Source organism: Eubalaena glacialis, chromosome 15 (genome assembly GCF_028564815.1).
Source record: "Eubalaena glacialis isolate mEubGla1 chromosome 15, mEubGla1.1.hap2.+ XY, whole genome shotgun sequence".
Taxonomy (NCBI): domain Eukaryota; kingdom Metazoa; phylum Chordata; class Mammalia; order Artiodactyla; family Balaenidae; genus Eubalaena; species Eubalaena glacialis.
Window position 1 is genome coordinate 41878940 of NC_083730.1, and position 26133 is coordinate 41905072.

A 26133-nucleotide genomic window follows, 5' to 3' on the forward strand; every position below is an offset into this window, starting at 1 on the left:
TCTCTTCAATAAGTGGTGCTGGGAAAACTGGACAGCTACATGTAAAAGAATGAAATTAGAAAACTTCCTAACACCATACACAAAAATAAACTCAAAATGGATTAGAGACCTAAATGTAAGACTGGACACTATAAAACTCTTAGAGGAAAACATAGGCAGAACACTCTTTGACATAAATCACAGCAAGATCTTTTTTGATCCACCTCCTCGAGTAATGGAAATAAAAACAAAAATAAACAAATGGGACCTAATGAAACGTAAAAGCTTTTGCAAAGCAAAGGAAACTACAAACAAGACAAAAAGACAACCCTCAGAATGGGAGAAAATATTTGCAAACGAATCAACAGACAAAGGATTAATCTCCAAATTATATAAACAGCTCATGCAGCTCAATATTAAAAAACCAACCCAATCCAAAAATGGGCAGAAGACCTAAATAGACAGTTCTCCAAAGAAGACATACACATGGCCAAGAAGCACATGAAAAGCTGCTCAACATCACTAACTATTAGAGAAATGCAAATCAAAACTACAATGAGGTATCACCTCACACCAGTTAGAATGGGCATCATTAGAAAATCTACAAACAACAAATGCTGGAGAGCGTGTGGAGAAAAGGGAACCCTCTTGCACTGTTGGTGGGAATGTAAATAGATACAGCCACTATGGAGAATAGTATGGAGGTTCCTTAAAAAACTAAAAATAGAATTACCATATGACCCACCAATCCCACTACTGGGCATATACCCAGAGAAAACCATAATTCAAAAAGACACATGCACCCCAATGTTCATTGCAGCACTATTTACAATAGCCAGGTCATGGAAGCAACCTAAATGCCCATCGACAGACGAATGGATAAAGAAGATGTGGTACATATATACAATGGAATATTACTCAGCCATAAAAAGGAATGAAATTGGGTCATTTGTAGAGACATGGATGGATCTAGAGACTGTCATACAGAGTGAAGTAAGTCAGAAAGAGAAAAACAAATATCTTATATTAACGCATATATGTGGAACCTAGAAAAATAGTACAGATGCACCAGTTTGCAGGGCAGAAATTGAGACACAGATGTGGAGAACAAACATACGGACACCAAGGGGGTTAAGGGGGTGGTGGTGGTGGTGGTGGGATGAATTGGGAGATTGGGATTGACATATATACACTAATATGTATAAAATGGATAACTAATAAGAACCTGCTATATAAAAAAATAAATAAAATAAAATTCAAAAAAAAAGCTATATATATATTATACATATATAATATATATATATATATATATATCTACTGCTGAGAGATGAAAGTAGATCCAGTTCCAGAAACTATTTGGAAAGGAAATCAAAAAGCACATGTCTCTGTCCTTATCATTTCCATTAAGTGGTCACCCAGCCTTGGATCTGGCACATGAATCTTTAGAGGTAACTCAGTTGGTCATAACCATGCCCTGTAACTCTAGTCTGGTGTAAGTTTTCTGATGGAAACTATAACTGATTCCCTTTGCTCTGTGTTGCCTTGTGAAGTCTATTTTATTTTTGATGCACTCTATTGCGTTTAATGAAAAACTTCTCATGAGCCAGAATTCGGAAGTGACTGTTTACAGCTGAGTTTTATGAAAATCACAGTCAAGGATTAGAAACAGAAGTAAAATTGGTTGTACCTGTATGGGTAACATACACATAACAGGTTCAATGCTCCAGTTTGCATTCTCACCTTTTGTAACATTTATCAATTAACCCCTACTCACATTTCCTAGCCTCCCAAGATGGTCTCTTGTGTCCCATTGTAGAACATTCTGGAATCAGTTTGGTAAATTTTTCAATATATTACTTTCCTCTTATGCTCTCACTTTATAAAAACTAGGCGAACATTTGTCCTTAAGCTGGGAAATAAAGGATTTTAAGAGGTTGCCACCTACTTCAAGCAAGACTGGAACTTTGGGCTACTGAGAGGGCACCAACCAAGCTCTTATCACCGACCACAGTGGGACCAAGAGAAGGAGGCGGGGGAGGTGAACCCATTTTCTGTATTCTCAAGGAAGCTTTTAACTTTGCCATTTCCTTTGTAAAAATGAAGTCAGAAGTGCCTTCACTGCCAAACTGTTACTCTTTTATTCTTCCCACCCTGAGTCAAGAGCCAGCCTCCCCGTCAGCAACCTCCAAGGCTGAGGAGCAACCAGGGAAAGCCCAGAGGGTGCAGGAGCCACGCGGGATGATGGAGACGGGCCAACCAGATCAGCGTGTTGGAGCGTGAAGGGAGTGAGGGCACATCCTGGGTAACTCCAGGCCACCACGTCTGCTGTTTCAGCCCCGCCAGGCCAGTCTTCTCCCAGATGCCAGGTCTGACAGTAAGAATTGAAGGGGGCATGAGGGTGGCTCATCACCACACGTGACCAGTCCTGGGAAGTCAGAACACAGAGACACCGAGAGCAGGTGCCCAACATCACTTCCCTTGGTGTCATTTTCTAGAGAGGACAAGAGGGGGTCTACTTCCAGTTGGAGGAGAGGACTGATGGCATGATTTTCTGTACTGGATCCTAGCAGTTTGATTTGTAAACAGGAGAAAACTTTAATTCTGACTTGGGGGTGGGGTGGGGTACGGCTGGAAATGGTTCAGATTCACATGCTTGCTGGGACTGGGCAGAAATCATTGCAAGGGTAAAGGCCAACTCAGGAAGAGTAGCAGGTAGATCCAGACCCCCAGGCACAGGTTTTAACAGGAAGTTGACCGCTTACATCTCCCGCCCTAGTCTTTCAGCATCACACAGTGGTGACAGGCGCTAACTCCATCACTCAGGTCCTTGTCTGAAGGACACTCCTGTCCTGAGGATGCTGCACATACTTTTTGATTCAAACTCAGTGCCCGATTGGCAGGTCAGGGAGCCCAACTCAGGCATCTTTATACTCACCCAATATGATGCTAAATGAAGCAACCCATGGAGCTGGAATTAATTCACGATAATAAGTTCTTACATGTTTAAACTATACTTTACAAAGTGTTTTCTCTTACCCCTAGTTCCTGAGAAGATAGTCTTAAACCTGTTTTAAAACTGTAATATACCCAGAATAACAAGAGTTTTTTAAAAAACCAGTTCTTTAAGATATGTAAAGGAGACCCTATTAATGCAGTGAATTATGAGAAATAAAATCTGTGACAGTATCATGCAGCCTCTTCATCAGTGTTCACTAGCCATGACTTTACCTTTGATGTCCAGTAACTTCATGTACAGAGCTTTCCATTTATAAAAGTGGATAGAATATCTCTGTTAAAAATATCACAGCAGCAATGCCTACAGGGTTCTCAAACATCTATGAAAAATAAGAAACCTAGATACATGTGTAATGTTTACAGATGCTAACTATATGGTTATTTGGAAATATCTAGATAGTTGCAGCACGCTGACTCAGCCAGGGGATTATCTGAAGAAATGCCACGCGGATTACTGCCTTTGTGAAAGCATTGTGTGGTTACAGCTGAGGTTCAAACTACTACTATCAACCATAAACAACAAAGGTTAAGTGTGAATAAACACATCCCCGGGACGAAGTCGGTATGTTTGGTTAATTAGCAAGCCTACTTTCCTCTAGAGAATGTCAACATCTGCTGTAGGGCCATACTAACATTCCCTGAATAACCCTTTCGTTTCTTCCTCGAGGTTACTGGGTTCTTTGAAAGCTATTTCGCCTGTTGGTGTTAGTAAGCTGCTGTCCATGTTAGCAATGAAGGGTCCCTTACGCATTTAGCTCACACCTAGCATGTGGCACTGAGAGTACTGTATTAAAGGTCAGATTTTTATACCAACTGCCTTTTTTAGCAAATAGCAAGAGCAACATGAAGGGCATTTTATATACAACAAATCTCTCCGTTCTACCCAACAGCTGAAAGTAACTCTGCCAATCAAGAGGCATGCTGGATGCTAGCGGTACCTTGGAGACGGCCAGTTCCTTCGATTTAGACTCAAACAGGTGCTCCAGCTTGGAAGTGTCCACCTTAATAGGTTCCAGTTTCGACCACAGGAATTCTCTGCAGCGGCCGTTGTTCTTACATGGCCACTCAAAAGGCCGCACTTCATTCCAGAACAGACGGATGGTCTTCTTTTTCTTGGTGAATGCTGGCTGACCCCTGGGTACCTGGGGCCACCCTAAGCCCTGAGGAGCACTGAATACTGGAGGAGGAGCCAATAAATTACCGGGGACTGGAGGGGGAGGCACGCCGTCCAGCAGGGGCGGGGGGGGAGGGGGCGGCAAACCTAGAAAGGTGGGCGGGGGTGGGGGAGGCGGCCCCGGGGCCTCCCTGTGACCCAGGTCCACGTCCAGGACGTCGATGTCATCCTCCTCCCCCAGGTCAGTGAAATCCATGTCTTGGATTCTGAGCTCCCGCGGATTGGCCATGAGCTGGTCCCAGATGTAGTCAGATTCTGTCTTGGGCTGTGCCGACACCTTCTCCGTGACCTTGTCATTGGGCTCGGCGTCAGGGGAGATGGACCCTCTCCCTAGGTCCCCGCTGTTGAATTTCTCAGCAAAGGCTTTCACGCTGCCCCGATTGTCCAGACAGCCAACGTCCACCCTCCTGACGCTCTCATCCTGGGCCAGAGAGTTGGCCTGCAGGGTGGATATCCGGCTGGCCAGGCTGGCTACGGCCTCCGCCTCCTGCGCGGTCCTCGTGGTCTCGCCCTCCCCCTGCTCCTCATCATCCGTGGGCTTTCTGTTATGGGCATACAGCATGTCCAGCATGAACCGTTTGCTGGTAAGGATGTCGCCACACTGCTCATTTACACCGGCATCCTGAACACCCGCAGACCACAAACCTGAAAAGTTCACAGGAAAACAAAAAATGAGAACATGTCATGGGCCTCAATACTATGAGAAAAGCAACTAGGCAACATGTGGACATTGCACACAGAGGGATTCAGGAAGGCACAGAAATAAAGCAATTGGAGAGGAAGGTGGTCATGCCTGACAAGATGCTCTTGATCAGAAAGAGATGCTACATCAAAGAGCCAACGACCCACTCTAGGACCCAAGACTCTTGTAGGTATGACACTGCTTGTGGCTCTGGCCTAGGCTCATGGGAAAAATTTTCCACACCTTTCCTGCCCACCCATGACAGCTGGTCAGGACCCACCCAGGGTAACTAAGGGGCTTCTGCCCTAACTACACACAGGGAGGCAAGGAAATGCTCCCTCACCCATGGCAGATGTTGGAAAGGCTGTAGAGTTATCCCCCTTTCTCCTCCTACTCCACCTCTGCACCAGGGCAGCCAAAGTGTCTGGAGAAATGCACAGACCATGCCATTGGTCACACTTTAAGTTCATGGCCACCAGTCTTCAGGTGATGCTGCCTGGCGGTCCCATCCATGACCTCTCCTAGATGACTTTTCACACACCTCCACTCTCCTCTAGCGTCCCCCACCTATCTCATCCTCTGCAAGCATGGCCCTGTTTCCTGTTTCAAAAACTGAATAGACAAAGTCAGAGATCTTTCAGGGCCTCCATTCTGCCTCCACCCACCCACCTGCACCTGAACCCTGACCATGGCCTCTGTCCTGTGACACTGACAAATCGTCCTCTTAGCGGGGGTCAACTGCTCCACTCGTGCATTTGGAAGCCACTCCAGCAATTCTCCATCCCGCATCTCCCATGCTACCCCCTCTAGGCCTTCCTACTGGCATGTAAACATGGTATAATTTTACCCATTAAACAAAAACAGAAAACCTCACTTGATTCCACTTATCCCTCCACCTATAATCCAAATTTTCTCCTTTCTTTTAAAGGAAAGTTGCTTATAAGAGTTGTTTTGCTATCTCCAGTTTCTTTCTTTATTCTCTCTTGAACCCAGTCTAGTGAAGTTTTTGCTCCCTTTCAAAGATGCTCCTTTCCGGGTGACCAATGACCTTCCTGTTGCACTAGACGCAGCTGTCGCCCCCTCATCCTTGACTTATGTCCTTCACTTGGCCTCCCAGACATTGCACTCACTTGCTTTGCTTCCTTCTTTTTGGCTGCTCCTTCTCAGTCTCCTGGGTTGGTTCCTCCTTGTCTTTAACATTTAAGTGTCCCTGGACCTCTTCTCTCCATCTACACTCACCTTCTTAGTCATCATCTCGTTCAGTCTCAGGGCTTTAAATACCACATTCTGCCCTCACTCCCATCCACTCACTGAAACTGCTTCTCCTGCAGTCATTTCCTACCTCAGACACGGCTACTTCACCCATCTTGCTGCCAATTCCAAAAGCCTCAGAGTCATCCTTGACTTTTATCCTGTTCTTTCACCCCACACAGCAAGGCATCCTGTTAGCTAAATCTTCATGTTACATCCGGAATCCAACCACTTTTCTCGTCACCACTCCTGCCACGACCCCGGTCCGAACCAGCATGGTTTCTTGTCGACGGTATTGCAGGGGAGCGCCTAGCTGGTCTCAGCTTCCACTCTTGTCCCTCTGCAGTCAGTTCTCAACACCACAGCCACGTGATGTGTTACAATGTCCGATTGTATCTCTCTGCTTAAAGTCTTCTAATAGTGCCACATTTCACTGAGACAAAAAGCCAATGACCTGGCAATGTTCCCAAGCCATGTGTGATCCCACCTTAATTTTCTTTCCTCTCCTACCACCACCTCTACCACTGTCACCACCCCAGATATACACACATGAACCTCTTCAGCTACAGCAGCTCCTTGACATTCCTAGAACTCACCAGGCGTGAGGTGATCCAGCCTCAGGATCTTTGCCCCTCCTGGGACAAACCCAGGTAATCACAAAATTTGATTCTCAACTTCCTTTAGGTCTTTGCTCAAATAGTATCTTCCCAGTGAAATCTTCCCTGATCACCTTATTTAAAATTGTGCAAACCTCCCTCTCCCCCCCCAGTTTCATCCTTTCCTGCTTTATTTTCTACCCAAGCACTTCTTACTGTCTAATCTTCCACACATTTCCCTTTTTGATTTTACTGTTGCCTTTGCCCCATCACTGGAATGATTATCATTACTTGTTAAGCTGTGTTCCTCCTTGAAATGTAAACTCTACAAGAGCAGGGATTTGGGTTTGTTTTTTTCCCTGTTGTATCCCCAGCACCTAGGATGAATGAATGAATGAATGGTCACCAATGTTATCCCTCTGAATTTGCTTCCTAAGGGCCAGCAGGGCTGTGCAATGGGCATTTCAGGATGTGAGTTCCATCAGATATCTAGGGCCTGTGTGGATACTTGTTTGGGGAGGGGGCAGAAGACCTAGGCCATGGACGTGAACATCAGGAGCTTTCTTTCTACCAAAGAAGAGCCAGATCAAACAGGCTGGGGGAGGACACTGGTCTCTCCCACATAGCTGTGCCTTCATCTTGAGGAGGTATTTACTGGGGAAGCACAGAGGCCCCCTGGTGCTTCATTATTTCCTGTGTAGCTTTGTCCTCTATGTTCTTCTCAACAGTGGCCTAAGCTCACCAAGCGACCAACACAAGAACAAGGAGCTCTTAAGCCCTCTTGTAGGTTGGTTTCACAAACAAAATACACTTAGACGATAACCACCATCAAAGAGAGAGGAGGTGGCATCTGAGGACACAATGGAAAAACTTCTACAGCTGGTCAGACAGTCCAGTAAATAGGGAGACTGCTTTGATGCCAGGAGGCTGCGGCAGATAAAGTGGCTGAGTCTCTCTGAACAGACTGCCTCACTCTCTCCATTTATTGGGAAATGTTGGCAGTTTCTTATTTTGGCAACAGGGAAAAGAGCATAATCAGGTAACATTTTAAATGCTGGTTTTCTCGTTTACATTCTTCATTCATTTAGGTCTTTTTAAAATCATTATGTAGGGTGCTTCTTTGTCCCTACTAATTTCCTTTGCTCTGAAGTCTACTTTATCTGATATTAATATAGACACTCCAGCTTTTCTTTGATTAATGTTGGCATGATATCTTTTCCCAACTTTTAACTTTCCATTTGCCCATGTCATTACGTTTGAAATGAGTGCTGTATATGATAGCATGTAGTTGGGTTGTGTTTTTATACACTCAGCAAATCTCTGCCTTTTAATTGATATGTTAGGTCTTAAGTCTGCTGTTTTATTTGTTTTGTTTGATCTCTTTGTTTCAGTGTCTGTTTCTCCTTTCTTGGTCTTGGGTGGATTACTTGAACAATTTTTAGAATTTCAACATGATTCATTTAGAGTGTTTTTGAGTATATGGTTTCATGTAATTTTCTTAGTGGTTGCTCTAGGTATTACAATATATACACTAAATTATTTAGTCTATTGGTATTGATGTTTTACTACTTTGAAGTGTAGAAACCTTACTTCCATTTCGATCCCATTACCCTCCCACTTTTAAAAATACAATTGTCTTAAGTACTTCCTCTACATATATTGAACACCATATATCAAATGTAATTTTTGCTTCCACCATCAAATATGATTTAAGAAGCTCACGAGTAAAAAGACAGCATTTTTAAATTTACCCTTATTTTTACCCATTCTGTTGTTCTTTTCTTTCTGGAGTCCCAAGCCTTCTTCTGTCATCATTTCCTTTCTGTTCGGAGAACTTCCTTTAGCCATTCTTCAAGGGTAGGTCTGCTAGTGACAAATTCTCCTAGTTTTTCTTTAACTGAGAATGTCTTTACTTTCCCTGCATTGTTAAAGGCTACTTTTACTGTATATGTAATTCATGGTTGATAGTTCTAGTTTTTTAGCACTTGATAGATGCTGTGCCCCTTCCTGCTGGCCTCCATGTTTCAGATGAGAAACCTGCTATCCTTTGAATTGCTGTTCCTCTATAGGTACCACGTCATTTCTTTCTTTCCAAAAAATGTTTTTTTGGTTTTTAGTTTTCAGAAGTTTGTCATTTGTCTCGGTGCAGATTTCTTTGGATTTATCCTTGTTAGGATTTGCTCAGCTTCTTAAATCTGTAAATTTATACCTTTTGCCAAACTTGGGAAATTTTCAGCCATTATTTCCTCAAATATCTTTCCACACTGCACTCTCTCTCCTCTTATTCTCAGACTCGGATGAAATGAATGTTAGTTTTATTGATATAATCCCATGGGTCCCTGAGGCTCTGTTCATTTTTTTTAGTCTATTTTTTTCTCTGTTATTCAGATTTGGTAATATCTACTGATCTGTTTTCAAGTATACTGATTATTTTCTTTGTTGTCTCCAATCAACTATAAAGCATGTCAAATATTTTATTTCAGTTACTGCATTTTCCAGTTCTATAATTTCCCTTGGGTTCTTTTTTAATATCTCCTATTTCTTTGTTAAGATTTTTTTCCATGTATTTCCTGAGCTCTGAGTGTTTGTAACTGTCCACTGAAGCATTATTATGATGACTGCTTTAAAATTTTTGACAGATAATTCCAGCATCTGATTCATCTCAGTGTTGGCATCTGTGGATGGTCTTTTCCCATTCAAGATGTGATTGCCCTACTTCTTGATATGATGAGTGATTTTCGATTGTATCCTGGATATTTTCGGTATCATCTGATAGATTCTAGATAATATTTAATCTTCTCTTTTAGCAGGTAGTCACCCTTTTGGGGTGTAGCATACAAGGTTTGGTGCAGGTAGATGTTCAGCTCCTTGCTGGGTCCCACTGTCACCACCCAGGAAGAGGGCTGACTCACACTCCCTCACTGCAGATGGGTAGGGTGGAGGTTCAGCACCCCCTTGACCCCACCAGCATCTTCCCAGTGGAGGTGGACCACTAACTCACATTGGCTCATTGCTCCGAAGTGAGGTGAAGGCTCAGCTTCCCACCCGTCCCCACTGATTCTGGCTTGGGGAGAACAGAGTGCAGACTAGTCCCACCTCCAACCACATCATTCTACCTTGTTTATACCGGATGGGGATGGAGGCTCAGCTCCCTGCTGTGCCTCCATCAGCATCAGGGACAAGGAGGGTGGTGGTGGGGACAGAGAATGCTATTAGTCCCCTCTCCACTCCTCATTAAGTCTGGTTCCTTCTGGGTGGGGATGAAGGCTCAGGTCCCCACAGGACCCCACAGACACTACCCTGTTGGAGGAATTGGGATCCACTTGCTTCTCCCCTTCAGGGGATAGACTGAGTTCCCCATTAGGCCAACACTACCCCAGCAGGGGAACTGGAGCACTACCTGCTTCTACTGGGCAGGGGATAGAAGACTGGCTCCCTTCTGAGTCCCGCTGACACCACAGGGTTGAGGAGGGGAGGGAACTGCAGAATTGTCACTCTTGTTTCCATGGGGGTGCTGTATAGAAGACCACCTCTTCTTCAGTCTCACTGAAACCACTGGGTTAGGGGGAGAGGTGGGACAGTGGCAAATTTTCCATTAGATCTTATTTAGGATAGAGCACTTATTAACAGCAGAAAAGATTTTCTGTTCTGTTAGGCAATGCCTTTCCCAATCCTTTGGCTAAGGAAATCAGCTTTCCTTGAAGCTTCACTGCCATGTCGTTCAAGTCCAAAGGCTTCTAGGCAGTCTGCTTCCTTCTTTCCACCTTTCAGAGTCCTCCTATGATTGGTTGTTCTGTTACATCCAGGGTGTTGGTATTTTAGTTGTAAAAGGGAGGACCTGGGAGCAATGGGGGCGTCTCCATCTTACCAGATTCATTCATTTATTCATCAGTGGTTTTATGAGCCCCCACTATGTTCTGGGCACCCAGCTAGGAAGTAAGAACTCACAATGAATAAGACAGACATCCCCATCCTCACAAAGCTTACATTCAAATAGAGACAAAGGACAGTTATACAAGTAACTACAACAAAGTGTGATGAATGCTACAGTAAAGCCTCTCACTCTAATGCCAGGGAGTGGAACACATGAAAACAAAGAAAAATAAAACCACACATCTGCAATAAGTTGGGTCTCTTTCAAGCCCTACAAATTCATTCTCAAGTAATAGGTACAACCATTAGAAATAAGACTGGGAATCACTTTGATTGTCTTTGTGATTTAATTGAGAAGATTCTGAAAAGCAAAAGCTATGGTGACAGAGCTTCTCTGTCTCCACAGCTGCTGATGTGCCCATGAGCAGTGGAATTTTTTAGGAACCAATAAGCTACAACAAATAAACATGGTCACATCTCTTAACAGCACCAGACTGAAGCAGAAAAGTCACTGCAAAGCTCCAATTCCTGGACACCACCAGCTTTTGGTAGAAAGTCAATGGTTCTTCACTGGGGGCAGAGTCTCCATTTTTGGAAAGTTGTCCTTATTTGGAAGGATATTGGGCAATCTGATCCAAGAAAGTTCTGTTCCCGGCTTATTTTTACTAATCCAACTTGTTTATATGTTTTAGGCCTGCTAAACCTAGTTATGATGAATAATACTTAAAGCTACTCATAATAGAATAAAACATGATTTAAGGCCAAATGATCAAGAAGACTTACCCGACACCCTGTACTGTGACCATAATTACATTAAATGTGAATAACAACAAGTAGAATTTGAGAGTATAACTGTAATCTGTCTTTGAAAGAAATTTAGTACCAAAATACGTAATCCTTTTCGCACACACATCTTCAACCAGACACAAGATTTTCAACGTGATAATTCCTAAGACATAAAGTATTTTAAGTCAGTCCTCCTTTTTCACTGTATCATGGTGACCAGTGATATATAGAATAAAATCTAATAATATAACTGTGAAAACTCAAATATTAACTATTTAGACTAAGCCATTGATTGACAGGTCTCCTAGGAGACATTATGGCTTCATTCATTCATTCAATCGTTGTTCACTCCTCCAGGCTTCAGGGACAATGTATTCTTAATCTGTGAACTAACATATCATGCCTGGGTCATGCCACTGATTGGCAGGCCTTTGCGGCTGCCGTTTGGGCCTAAGATGTAAGTTCCTTGAGTCTGTGTCACTGTGTAGCTTAATGAAGCCTGGCCCATAAGACATGCCTTCACTGGTGAGGAGCGTCAGTTGAAAGAGGTGGCTTCCTGCCACCCTGACAGTGCACAGGTCACAGGTAGGAAAGCCAACTCCATGGTGTCACATATGAATCATAATTCAAATGATTATTTGAATCGTTTACAATTTCTAGAACCCTCTGTGGCACCCTCCCCAAGTCCCTAGTGAGGACTAACATTCCATTTGATCCCTAAACGTAAAGTCACCATTAAACAGGTGAAACTGAATGAATATCGGGGATAACACCAAAAAGGTATGATTCCATAAGAAAAAGCACATACTTAGTATCGAAGAAAAGAGTGGTCCTGAGCATATTGTAGAAAATTACCTAAATTACATACATTCCAGCTGAGCACATCAAATTGATCTCTGCATGCTGTGAACTGGCAGTTTTTGAAAGTACTCATACGATTCATTTTACCAAATCTGCTCTGGTCTGAAACGTTCAGTCATAGTGGCTTAACACACTTCCTTGCAAAAACTCTTTCAAGGGAGTAGATAACAACATGACATGTCTCTAAATTTAAATCAGAAAAAAGCCACACTGACTACTCACAATTAAACAGTTAGAAGGACATGAGGAATTTCTCTTCTGGGGTTTATTCCTCCGGAAAAGTCCCCTGTCGCCCTCATTATCAGGCCCTTTTCCCAGCTGTAGAAGTGACGGTGCAGCCTTGTGGCAGAGGGTCGGGGCCCTTCTGCAGGGCAGGAAGCTGCTGGCTGGCTGAGTGGGGCCACACCCCCCCTCCAGACACTGGGGGACAGTCTGGGGAGCGAGCTGGGCCAGCCGGTCAGCTCAGAGGCCGGCAAACCAGGTCCCCTGCCCCGGGGCTCCCCAGGATGTGTTCACGGGGAAAGGGGGCCTCCTTACCGGTCCCCCTGTCCCGAGAGAGCTTGTCCTCCTTGTCCTCCCTCTCCAACGTGCTGCTGGAGGATGAGACGCTGGAGGCCGAGCAGTTGTCCCGCTCGTTCACTGCCTCGTTCTGCTGTTCCTTCTCGCTCAGGGAGGCTCGCTCTTCAGCCTCTGGCTCCAGGGCCCGCCCCACCTCGCTCTCTGCTGCTGCGTGCGCAGGGGCTAGTTCCCGGCTGGCCTCATCGGCCACCCGTCCCACCTCTGCCTCCGCCGCTGCTTCTGCCTCTGGTTCGGGCTCAGGATCCCCGGTGCTCACTGGGGGAGATAACAGTGGAGATTATGAGCAGGACAGGAATTTCTTGGAAGCATCGAGTAAGGGTGAGACTGAACATGAGGCTGATTTCTCCGTGCTGTCTGAGGCAGGCAGAATTCTAAACTGGCCCCTGAGATTCCCGTCCCCTGGTTATTCAGTGAAACACAGACTGAGGCACTGCAGGGAAGGGGCCGTGCAGCTGGTGTTCACGTCTCAAGTCTCTTGACCTTAAGATATAGAGATTATCCAGGTAGGCCTGATCTAACCTGGTGAGCCTTTTAAAAACAGAGTGTTTTCTGGTTAGCATCAGAAAAGGATGTCAGAGATTAGAAGCACAAGAAGTATTGGACGAGGTACTTCCCTGGTGGCGTAGTGGTTAAGAATCTGCCTGCCAATGCAGGGGACACGGGTTTGATCCCTGGTCTGGGAAGATGCCACATGCCGCGGAGCAACTAAGCCCATGCACCACAGCTACTGAGCCTGCGCTCTAGAGCCCACGAGCCACAACTACTGAGCCCGTGCACCACAACTACTAAAGCCCGTGTGCCTAGACCCTGTGTGCTCCACAACAAGAGAAGCCACCTCAATGAGAAGCACGCTCATTGCAACAAAGAGTAGCCCCAACCTGCTGCAACTAGAGAAAGCCCGTGCACAGCAACGAAGACCCAATGCAGCCAAAAATAACTAAAATAAACAAATTTATTTTTAAAAAATGTATTTGACTTATCAGTGCTGGTTTTAAAGATGGAGGGGGCCATGTGATGAGGAATGTGGTGGCCTCTAGAAGCTGAGAGTGACTCCTGGCCGACAGCCAGCGAGGAACAGGGACCTCGGTCCTGCAAGCACAAGCAACTGAATTCTGCCAACGATCCGAATGAACCTGGAGGTGGACTCTTGCCAGGGCCTCCCGGTAAGAGCCCAGCCAGCCACAACCTTGATTGTGGCCTTGTGATACCCCGGCTGAGACCCCAGTTAGCCATGCTGGGCTTCTGACCTATGGAAACTGTGAGATAATATAAATGGATGCTGTTTTGAACAGCTATGTTTGTGGTTACTTGTTACACAGCAGTAGCAAACTAATACATGATCCTTTTGCCTCTTCAGGGAAAGAGGAAAAAAGTCCATGGTGAATCAAACTGATAAGCAAAGAGCAGCCTGATGTTCTATCAGCGGCTAAACCAGTGAGGTCCATCACCCTTTGCTTGAATTATGTTTGCTCATAATGTGAAGTTATTCCATACACTTGAAAGTTACTTAGAAGAATCACTCACGGGCACAGAACTCTTTGTAAACCTGTCAAGGCTGGAGATTTGCTGCTCAGGCTCCATGGGTGTCCCCTAGGAAGCAGGGATATGGCACAGTCTGCTGTATGCATGTTTTTGCTGAGCAAACCTCTCATGTGTGAGCTGTGAATGGGTAGCAAAATGATTGGGAATTAAAAAAAAAAAAAAAAAAAGTCATCTGTGAAGGCCAGCGGAGGATGAGTCACTCCTGAGGGTCTGACCCTCATGGCTTGGCAGAGCCACATTGCTGGAATCCTGGCAGTGCCACCAAGAGCATGTGCTCCAGCCCTACGTACATACTGCTCGAAGCAATAGAGATTCAGGCAGGATCAGTGCATGTAAGGGGCCTGCCCTGACCCTATAAGAACAGGCAGATCAGAGGGCTCTCTCTTTGTGGAGATATCCTGCCAGCTCAGGTGAGCAGGGATGGCTGGCAATGGGGTGCCCACAGCAGGTCTCCCAGCAGGCCAGGCAGTGGCATTACTCTGGGAGAGCAAAGCTCAGGCCTCACTGGGCAGGGGGCCCAGCTGCCCTCAGCGTCCCAGCAAGAAGTCATTCTGCCAGGACTCACTGGGTCCAGAACCCCTGCCCCTCACCTGCTCTCAGGTTGCCTTCCTCAGAGGATGAGTATGGGAATTGTTGGGGGAGAGAGGGAGGCAGTGTAGAGAATGAAATGTCAGCCTCTCCTTACATCCTGGGTAACTTCCAATCTCCACACGGAAGAAATCCTCCTCCGTGGGAACCGCCCCAGTGCCCTTCAGGTAGGAACTGGGTGTAGAAGACAGAGGGACTTCTGCCCGCCCGGGCTGCTGGGGACTCCAGCCTAGTACAGGCACCTGCTTCCTGGGGAGAATGGGGGAAATGAGGACGGGGTGGCAAAGGCCCTCTGCTGTCTGCTGGGTGTCCTTGCTGGGTGTCCCCAAGAGGGATGGTTTTGGAACTGATGATAAGAGAGCAAAGTTTCCAGGCTGAGATGCACTGGGTGGCAGTAGCAGGAGGAAATCGAAGGGCACACGACTGTGAACCCGTGTGCTCAAGATGGGTGTGTCAGACATTCTTCCTTCCTTCCTTCTTTCCTTCCTTCATTTATTTATTTAGGCTGCGTTGGGTCTTCGTTGCTGCGCATGGGCTTCCTCTAGTTGCAGCGAGCAGGAGCTACTCTTTGTTGTGGTGCGCGGGCTTCTCAATGCGGTGGCTTCTCTTGTTGCGGAGCTCGGGCTCTAGGCATGCGGCCTTTAGTAGTTGTGGCACACGGGCTCAGTAGTTGTGGCGCACGGGCTTAGTTGCTCCGTGGCATGTGGGATCTTCCCGGACCAGGTCTCAAACCCGTGTCCCCTGCATTGGCAGGCGGATTCTTAACCACTGCGCCACCAGGGAAGTCCCAGGCATTCTTCCTTAAGAGCAAAAACCAGGCTGGGTACAGGGAAAAAGTGAACAAACCTTTGAGAAAAATTCCCTTTGGTGCTGAAGGACTTTTTATGGTATTTCTTTTTCATTTGATAATAGAGCATTTAGCAAAGAGAAACAGAACCCCATCGTTTTACTAGCACGGCAGAAGCATAGTTTTAGCAACAGCAGTGTCATCATTTGGTTGACAGAAAGCATATGTTCTTGCACACATTTACTTCAGAATAGCCACATCAAAACGAGAATGTGTTTCCAACAGCCTAGCATGTGGCGTGCATTTAAGTTTTAATTGGTGAGCATATGGCAAAACTGGCAAATGTGCCTCTGTGGGGCTTTATCACTGACGGGGAGATGGGTGCAGTTGGTTGCCATCAGCCTGAGTCCACTCATCATCCCCAGGAGACTGGCAGACAGAGCAGGAAGGGTCCACAATTTGATGGCTGTTTGACTCCAGCCTACATACGTGTTTTCTTCCACTTCAGCAGTGACTCTGGCCCCTGATCAGCCAGCGGTTGCAGGGACAAGTGAGGCAATGGACATGCAAGCTCTAGAAAGCCACACATTCTTGGGAATAAATAGTGTAATTTCATCCCCCTACGTTCGAGCCTTACTGCCTGGAGTCAGACATTTAAATGTGTGATCCGACCACTGGGGTAGTTTCTCTCTTTCATCACTGCTGGGGAGGAAATCATCTCCAAAACTACCTCCTGACCAGAATGCAGGCTCAGTGTCCACAAGGCCTCACTGCAAATCTGCGGTGTGTGAAGCTGTTCTAATGATGAACAAATTAAATAAAATTCACACACATTCAAGTCAAGCCAAGCCACCAAAGATGGAGAATGGAGCTGACAGAGAGCAAACACGCGTGGCTGCTCGTTCCTGACACCCTCTGCACTGAATACACCAGGCGACACACGTGTCAAGGGCACGTGTCAAGAGCCCCTGCTTTCAGAGGGCTCACCACTTGGCTAGTGACACGGGACATAAAATCCTATCAATGGGGGTCACGGTGGTATGCGGCCAGGCACCCAAGTGAGGGCCCTGGGTACCAAGTGGCAGGGAGTCCCTGGAAAGGACCCATGGCCGAGCCCTCCTCGAGCTGTATTAATCAAACACAGGAATGACAAGGCACAAGTTCTCTGGGGACCAAGACTCTGCCTTCCTCTCATGTCCAAGGGCCCCCAGTGTGGTCCTGGGGTCAGCATCTTCTCACAAAGTTCTCATGGACACTTAGGAAACACTGTGAGACTACACACTGAATTCCCAAACATTTCTGCCCGCCTTCCTATTCTCTTTCATCAGGACCTCGGTCACCAGCAGTCCCCTCCACATACTCACAACCATTCCTTCTGAGTCATTGCCCTAAGCCACACCAGCTGCCGTCTCAGCAGACCTGGGAAAAAGTATCATCTACCCTTGCTGAGTCCCCTGGAAATAGGAGGGACCATGAAAGTCTGCAGGAAAAGTCCTCAAGGGAGCTAAGATATTTGTCAATACCGAGGGATGAAAATTGCTCACAACTTCTCACTGATACCCAACAACAGTACCAGTGGTGAGAGGCACACAGACACACAAGACAGACCCAGCTCTTGTTGTCATGGAGGTTACAGGGATGCTAAGAGATCCTACATGTCACCCGTGGCCTCAGCACGGCAAAGGTGGGCACACCCTAACACCAACGGACACAGGGAAATCCCAGCCCCTCAGCTCCCACCAGACACAATAAAAAAAAATTTATAAACATCATGGATATTCTAAGAGCAAATTCATGTTGCCCTGGGAAGGTCTGGCAAGGGTTTTTGCAAAGCCTAGGACGGGTCATGAGTCTCTGTGCCAGAAGGACGTTTAAGCAGCGTCTCCAAGCATGAAAAGGAGTTCAAGAGGGAACACTGGACACAAATGTTCTGGGCGGAAGGAAGGGCACATGCAGCTGGCAGCACAGGGTGAGCAGGAGGCATGAAAGCCATCCGGCGGCAGTGGCTGGGGCAACGGGCCTCACACGGTGAGTTAAGGACCTGGGGCTTTACACGAAGGGCAGTGATGGCTGCTTCACGGAGAGACAGGCCACATTTCACTTTGTCTGAGAGGACCCCTGACTATACCCACAGCACAGGCAAACCACACTTCCAGCTGGGACAGCTGAGGTGGGCCTGTAGCTTCAGAGGAGGCTCTTAGTCAGTGTTGGGTGAACATTCGGGAAGCAGACCCTGCAGACAAAGAGACTGAGGACGAAGAGGTGAATGCCAGTCAGGGGGGCTCAAGAGAAGAAGAAAATGAATAAATGGCATCAGTGGAAGAACACATGGGCAAGTGATAGAGATTCTGGACAGTGGGAAGAAGTTTTCCATCCCAGGATCCCCTGGAGGAAGCAGTGTGTTTGCATCCGAGGAGAGCAGGGGTACTGCAGGCCTGTGGCCCCCTTTGGGGTGCTGCGCACCCGAGCCCTGCGCACCAACTCTCTACTAAACCCTCAGACCCCTCTGTGGGGAGGGGTCTCTTACCGCCCTCAGAAAGCTGAGGCTGGGAGGGAACAGCGAAGGCCCAGGTCCAGCTGCCCAGCAGCCCTTCTCCCCACGGTGGGTGCGAGCTTGGAAGTGAAATGAGGACATGGCAAGAAATGCCTGGCAACATAGAAGGCGTCCAAAACTGGGATCTGTCTTGCTGGACCACAGCCTGAGAGAGCAGACTGATGGGATCTTGGCATTGAGAGAACATACTTAGCAAAGGCCAGAAAAATGTATTTGGCCAGAACCTGCACTGACCTGATTCAGAGAACTTTAAACTAAATTTTAAGGTTGGAGGTGGGGGAGTATAAGGGAGGAGAAAAAAAAAAACCCAACAAAACAAAATTAAACTATATAAAAGGATACGGTAAGGGATAACTCATGGAATGTGGAAGATATAACAGGAAGGAAGAGGTCCACGGTATATTCAGAAGGAAGTAACAAGGAACCTGGTTGCTGCCAGCCTGTGCGGAAGGACCCATAACCTGAACACGGCCACTAAAGGGAATTCTTTATCCAAAGGAAATAGACATTACAGGAGAGAGAGGCTGGGGAGCCAGGGTAGGAGCCCATCAACGTGAGAACCACAGTGAAAGAGGGAAAACCTAAGTGTGTTTGTTGAGAGAATAAAAAAGGGTGCCCCGTCTGATGACTGGGACGTCCCTCATGCAGATCACAACACTGGGGTGAGAAGAGGAAAGAGCAGGCCTTGAGGATTTCAGCTCATCCCCTGTTCCAAGGCAGCCGGGGCAGACATTGACTCCGACTGGCTAGTTCTTTGTCCCTTGAAAAGCCCAGCACCAACTTCTCATCTGATCTGCAAAATCTTACTCGACATCCGGCCCTGTTTGGCCTTAAGTGAAGTAAAAATAAATGCTACCGTCTATAGAGTGCCTTCAACACACTGGTGCCGTCCTAGGAACTATAGACACGTCACCCTATTTAATTCTCATGCCAACTATATGAAGATTAATGTTCCCATGTGAGAAATGAGGAACGATGTTCAGAGAGGTTAAGTAACTTGTCCAGGGCTACACAGCATACTGGATACTCTCGGCCTGTTCTTCTAGACCCATTCTTTGTGCTGCTTTGTGCCCTGGGAGGCTGGTCTCTGCAGAGTTTGCATTCCCTCTCACTTTCAGACGGGTCGGCCCCGGGAGGTACCTGCAAAGCTAGGAGGAAGGAGAGGCTGGCGTATTTATGTTCTTGCTCTCTTTATGGGGGGCCACTTTGGCAGAAGGTGTCAGGCCAGCTTTTCTGTCCCCAGGGCTCCCTCCCAAGGCTACAGCTCTTACCAAGTCCTAGCTGTTCACTAAGTTTTTCCAGGCCTGGAGGCAGAAACACTGTTGGCAGTTCCCCACTGCTGCTAGTCGCTGGGTGCTTCCCTGCCCTCTGATGGTCCCTCTCCGCACCTCTGCAAACCGTCCCTTCACTGCCTGCCTGCGGGCACCCTCTGAGCATGCGCCATCTGCTTCCAACAGAACCTTGCTGATGAGCAGAGCTGGGATTTGAACTTGGATCGGCCTGATAGAAAAGCCTGGGCTGTTAATCATGATGTTACACTGTGCGGTGGGTGACTTAAGCCACAGAGGACAAGTATATAATCATTCCTGAAAGAACAAAACAACACAAAACAAAAAGTGGGCACAAACGTTCCAGCTCTGCTTTCATCAATGTCCCTGACAGCTGAGTCCAGACTGTCCAACTGGAATCTCCTGTCATGCAATTTTTCTTTGAAGAGATAAATTGCTGGTAGAAAGATCTGAACTTAATAAGTCTTTGGGTGGCTTCAATTGATTTCAGTCTGTGATGGTGTCTCGATGACTTTGCCAGGACTTGGCTTCCTGGCAGGTCTTATGAAACTGAGGGCTGGGCCAGCCAGTTCTATAACAGTTGCTCCAAACTGTGTAGATTCCAGGGACCTCCCCCGTTCAGAGCTAATAACTAACACCATCGACTTTAAACTTGTGGTTTAATCATATAAATGTGAAAAAGGTCCCATGAGATGAAGCTCACAACTTTGAAAATTCTTTAGATTTTGCTTTTGGTGTTGGGTCAATTCTTGCTAAGCTGTTCACTCAGATTCACTCTAGAGCAGGATTTCTCAGACTCAGTACTTTGGATATTTGGGGTCAGATAAGTCTTTGTTGTAGGTGGCACTGTATCCTATTATCCTGTGCATTATGGGATATTTAGCAGCATTCCTGGCTTCCACCCACTGGAGGCCAATACCACTTCCTCCCCAGTTGTGACAACCAAAAATGTCTTCAGATGCTACCAAATGTCCCCTGGGAGCAAAAAATCACTCCTGGTTGAGAATCATTGCTCTACAGGAATAGTTTCATTAGGATGGGCACAAATTCAGCCTACTTCAGCTTTCCAAAAAGACACTACCTGCAAAATACTGATTCATGGGTCTAATGAATTTGTATGCCTTTAAAATTAAGCCCAGCTTTGTCCTCAAAATTAGAGCTAGATCTTCCAAACAGGTTCGGGCCTAAGCCACCTCTTAAGATGAAAACCATATATGGTCAAAATTACCTTCAAAAGTCCTTTTGGAAGATGCCACCTTGTAGGATCCCACACCCACCCTCAGAGTTCTGACAATCCAGGTTTTCACTGAGCTTTAGTGCAACGGTGTAAGAAGTCCTGGGCTTATAGTCATGGGCCATGTTATCTCCAAATACAGGTCCTTAAACTCTTAAATCACACTGGGTGCAGCAAGTTGTTCAAATGACAAGAGGCACATGAGAGTCAGGAATGGCTCAAGAAAAAAACAGACCCATGGCCCTCATGTTGTGCTCACCTGGGGACACACACCTGAGTTGTATGTTAAGCAGGATTACACGCACTATTTAAACTGTAATTTTCACTCCCCCCTTTTGCCCCTCAGATTATGCTCCTGATTAAATTCACTTGGTTAAACATGTATATGATATAACTCTACTGTAATATCATATAGGACAAAAAAAGAAGAAGCCAGTTTCAGGTCCAATTATTGTACTATTGATTAATATATAGATTCTATTTCACACTAGAAACAGAAAATGAAAAGCAATTTAAGATGACCATATCATTTACTGCTCTGTCGTTACCTTGAACTCAAACCATATGACCCCAAACATCAACCCCGGTTATAAAGATTTCCTTTGAGCTTATTTAAATTCTTCTTCCAAAGTCAGATAGATAGGTCTTGTCTTGGTTCAGTGTCAAACAAGGATAGACTCCAATATGCGTTCATCCTTCCATTCCCAGTAGGGCTGGAGAAGCTCCTGGGTTAATGACATGCCCATTTCCTTACAAGAGCAAATAGAAAGACAAGCCCTTCTTCACGGATGAAGACACTAATTCCAAACCGGCAATGCATTTCAACAGCACCCCTAGCTCCTGTCAAGTCCCAGACAGAAACAGCAGTGACATCAAAACCCAAACTGCTATTTTGGAACAGATACACTAGCATTAAAATGGATGGTCCTGAGTAATAACAGCTAGCAAAAGAGTGATCAAACTTGAGGTTTTTGGCTAATTCAGGCTTACCAGGATGCAGCTACTCTTAATGAGATGTTCTAACATGATTAGTAGCAACACTCATTCATCCTATAAATATTTACTGAGACCTCCCAGGCGTCAGGCCTTGTGCTAGGCACAAGGAAGTCAGATGTGAGAAAATATCTTCCCTAAAATATTTTTCAGGCTAAAGTGGCCTCTTAGGTAATATCCAAGAGACATTATAAGATCAAAACAATTAATATCTAAAGAAAATGTTAGCTCTTCCTGCCAGTAGAGTCTGACCAAGCCTAAGCAGAGCCAGCTGGCCTGCAAATGGGGTATGACTAGAAATCCCACTTTTAAATTCTCATCCCTAAAAGTTGACCCTTCCTCACTTACATCTAGTCACTAATGGATGCGGCTTTCCACTTAGCCAATAATTCAGTTTATTTGCACCTGTTAGCAAATTTATTCAAAAAGAAATGGAGAAAAATTCACTTAAAATAAGGAGTATTTTTAAAGGTAGTTAAAGGAATATCTTAACTGTCAATTTGTCAAGAGTCATCCTCTGAATCTTCTCCCTCTTTTAGAGTTAGATCCTGAGAAAGAAATGGTCTACATACATTATGTTGACTTTCTGCCCGAGTTTCCTGTCTACATTACGCCACCAACATTTCTTCAGTCTTTACAGAGGGGCCTATATAGTCGAAGATGTGTCCTCCATCATGGTCCGTGCGATAAATTTCTGTATACAGGGGAAACAGCTATCTCTGTAGATTAATGTACTTGCTTACTTTTTTTCATTTATTAGCTCATAAAACATTTCCTGAAGGCTTATTCTGCTTCAAGCTCTGGAAGATAACAAAGGTGAGTACAGGCACTAGCCCTCCTCTGAGAAGCACACAAAGGAGAGAGGACCACTTGTTGTGTATACAGTGAAATAAGTCCTATATCCCAGGCATGCACAAGATGTAAGGAAAACACAAGAGAGGACTCAAAGAGGCTTTAGAGAAGATGCTTCAAGTAGATGGATAAAAGTCCAGTGGGCACCCCATGGGTGAAGGCACTCAAGTACAGAGGCACGCCTGAGAGAATAGGGCACTTTTCCATGACTGAGGGTGGTTTGGTCTTGATGGACAATAACATGTAGAGGTGGTTATGGTGGTAAGAGACTGGCTGTAGGACTGGATAACCAAGAGTCTTGAGTGCCATGCAAGATCTTAACTTCACATTGTAGATGACGGAGAGCCACTAGAGGATTTTAAAAACAAGATATAGACATGATTCTTTTTTTTTTTTGGCTGGGCTGTAAGAAGAACCTGGAAGAGGTGAGATATAGTAGAAGCTACTGAAATGGTCCGGATTAGAGATGGTTAAGATAGGGACTAAGGCATTGACAATGGGGAGGCATGGGAGAGGGCTGATTTGAGAGAAAGGAGCACATAAACATTTGGTGATTGACTTGATGTAGGGGTGAACATTGAGGGGGGGGGCAAAGTTACACATCTGCTTCCAACTTAAATAACTAGGCCAGGAGAAATGGTCTTAACCAGATGAGGACTAGGAGGTATGAGCAGGTTTGGCAGTAGGGGTTTTATGGGTGAGAGATGAATGACATCTCCCATCAAAAAGCCCCTGACTGGCACTTGGTAGGTCTGAAGTGTCTACGGAACATTCAGATGGCGATGCCTAAGGAGGTTGGATGCATGTGTCCTGAGCTCAAGAAGGCCACGGCTGGAGATGCAGACCTGGTGGTTTTCAGCACTTGGTAGGTAGTTAAAAATTCACAGATGGGGATGTGGAGGTGCAGCCAGAGGGTGTGGCATGAAGATAGGGGGTTGCTGGGGAAGGAATATTGGAAAAATCTGACACTTAGGGGTCAGCTAGAAGAAGAGTCAGTAAGAAGACTGAAACAAAATGCTGAGAAAGGTTGAGACAAAATGATGAGAAAACAATGATGACAGAAGTAGAAGACATGAAAGCCCGATAACATGTTGAGTCTAGAGATTATCTAGAAGATACACAAGGATACAGAGCTGCTGGATCTAGAAAATCAACAAAAAGCTACTGGAACTTCCCAAAGTATCGGGTGGAGGCAGCTTCTTCAGAAAACATTACAGCTTTGGAAAGCTCTAAAGATTCACTGAACCCAGGAATTCTCTTGAAAAAGCACACTTTTAGGGACTGGAAAACCAATGTTTGATTATCTTGCCACACTGCCGGCATTGTATCATTCTGTACAAATGCTTTATGGGAGTGGGTGGGGGAAAGGCAGGGGTGTGGGGGAGGCAGAGGTGCTGGGGGGAAAAGAGGAGTGGTGGAGATGGCAGAGTACAGGTCGAGCACAGATAAAGATGCTAGAAGAAACCTGAGAGTTATTCTTCTTTGCTATTTCCGAGCTCTCAGTCACTGACTCTGGAAATTTGAAGTACCGCACTGACTTAAGAATGTTCACTGTCCCTACCTGTGGAGGGCCTTCTGACTATACCTGGAAGCATTTACCCAAGGCTTTTGCCTGGGATGAAAGGCACTGATGTCTTTCCACATTCCCTGGTAGCACCTCCAGATGCAGACAGTGCCTGCTCCGGACTGGGTTTTACAGCTCCTGATGCTCTTTCTTTTTGTCAAATAAGAACAAACAAGGTAATGGCTGTTTAAAACTTGAATTTTTTGTTTACATTAAACAGATCTTAGGATGAAAATCTGATTGTAAAGGTTGGTTGAAAACCATTATATCCCAAAGCTTGGAAATAATTCTCCATGGGTCTCTCATGTTTCTGTGGTCTTACAAGCTGACACACTGAAAGCCTTTGCTCTGGACTATCTTTCTAAGGATGTGTGCATAGCAAATAGCCTTGCAAGACAGAGACAGAGTCTCCCTCTGGAGCCAGCTACTGCCTGGTTTATTGCGCACTGTGATCAAGATCATGTTTCCCTCTGGGACAAAGGGAAGACACACTTACTGCACAATATAAGATTTGAGGTCCTTAAACTCAGGGTTCCACTCAGTGTGTGTGCAGGTATCACTTGGGCTTATTCACATCACCTTGTGGAAACTGGGGCTTGGAGAAATGGCACAAATGCTGATATTTTGGCAACTACTATTGCTATGAGTAATAAAGTCCTTTGTTTCTGACCCAGGAGTTTCGTGTCGCTTGCCAACATCCATGAGATCACAGCAGGCTAATTTACTAGCTTATAAATACAATAAAGTCTCAGACCTTTCACAGATTTTGATGCCTATTTCCCATCGATGAAATTATCATGCTGATCATATAATTTCCTTCTTTAAAAACTTTCCCAATAAGAAGAACTACAGTCCTGCAGCCTGTGGAACAAAAACCACATTCACAGAAAGACAGACAAGATGAAAAGGCAGAGGGTTATGTACTAGATGAAGGAACAAGATAAAACCCCAGAAAAACAACTAAATGAAGTGGAGACAGGCAACCTTCCAGAAAAAGAATTCAGAATAATGATACTGAAGATGATCCAGGACCTAGGAAAAAGAATGGAGGCAAAGATCGAGAAGATGTAAGAAATGTTTTACAAAGACCTAGAAGAATTAAAGAACAAACAAACAGAGATGAACAATACAATAACTGAAATGAAAACTACACTAGAAGGAATCAATAGCAGAATAACTGAGGCAGAAAAACGGATAAGTGACCTGGAAGGCAGAATGGTGGAATTCACTGCTGCGGAACAGAATAAAGAAAAAAGAATGAAAAGAAATGAAGACAGCCTAAGAGACCTCTGGGACAACATTAAACGTAACAACATTAGCATTATAGGGGTCCCAAAAGGAGAAGAGAGAGAGAAAGGACCAGAGAAAATATTTGCAGAGATTACAGTCGAAAACTTCCCTAACAGGAGAAAGGCAATAGCCACCCAAGTCCAGGAAGCGAAGCGAGTCCCATACAGGATAAACCCAAGGAGAAACACACCGAGACACATGGTAATCAAATTGTCAAAAATGAAAGACAAAGAAAAATTATTGAAAGAAGCAAGGGAATAATGACAAATAACATACAAGAGAACTCCCATAAGGTTAACAGCTGATTTCTCAGCAGAAACTCTACAAGCCAGAAGGGAGTGGCATGATATATTTAAAGTGATGAAAGGGAAGAACCTACAACCAAGATTACTCTACCCGGCAAGGATCTCATTCAGATTCGATGGAGAAATCAAAAGTTTTACAGACAAGCAAAAGCTAAGAGAATTCAGCACCACCAAACCAGCTCTACAACAAATGCTAAAGGAACTTCTCTAAGTGGGAAACACAAGAGAAAAAAAGGACCTACAAAAACAAACCCATAACAATTAAGAAAATGGTCATAGGAACATACATATCGATAATTACCTTAAACGTGAATGGATTAAATGCTCCAACCAAAAGAC

At 45.4% G+C, this 26133-nt stretch overlaps 1 protein-coding gene across 5 annotated transcripts in view; it reads right to left on the minus strand.

Moving 5' to 3' along the window:
- The window catches only part of FHOD3 (formin homology 2 domain containing 3), a 489898-nt gene that overhangs the window by 68498 nt on the left and 395267 nt on the right, over positions 1–26133 (minus strand). For all 5 annotated transcript variants that reach the window (XM_061170499.1, XM_061170498.1, XM_061170497.1 and 2 more), the window contains 2 exons: positions 12755–13051; positions 3933–4813 (listed from right to left, as the gene is read on the minus strand). In XM_061170499.1, the coding sequence (XP_061026482.1) occupies positions 3933–4813; positions 12755–13051 (1178 nt within the window). The remainder of the gene's footprint in view (positions 1–3932; positions 4814–12754; positions 13052–26133) is intronic.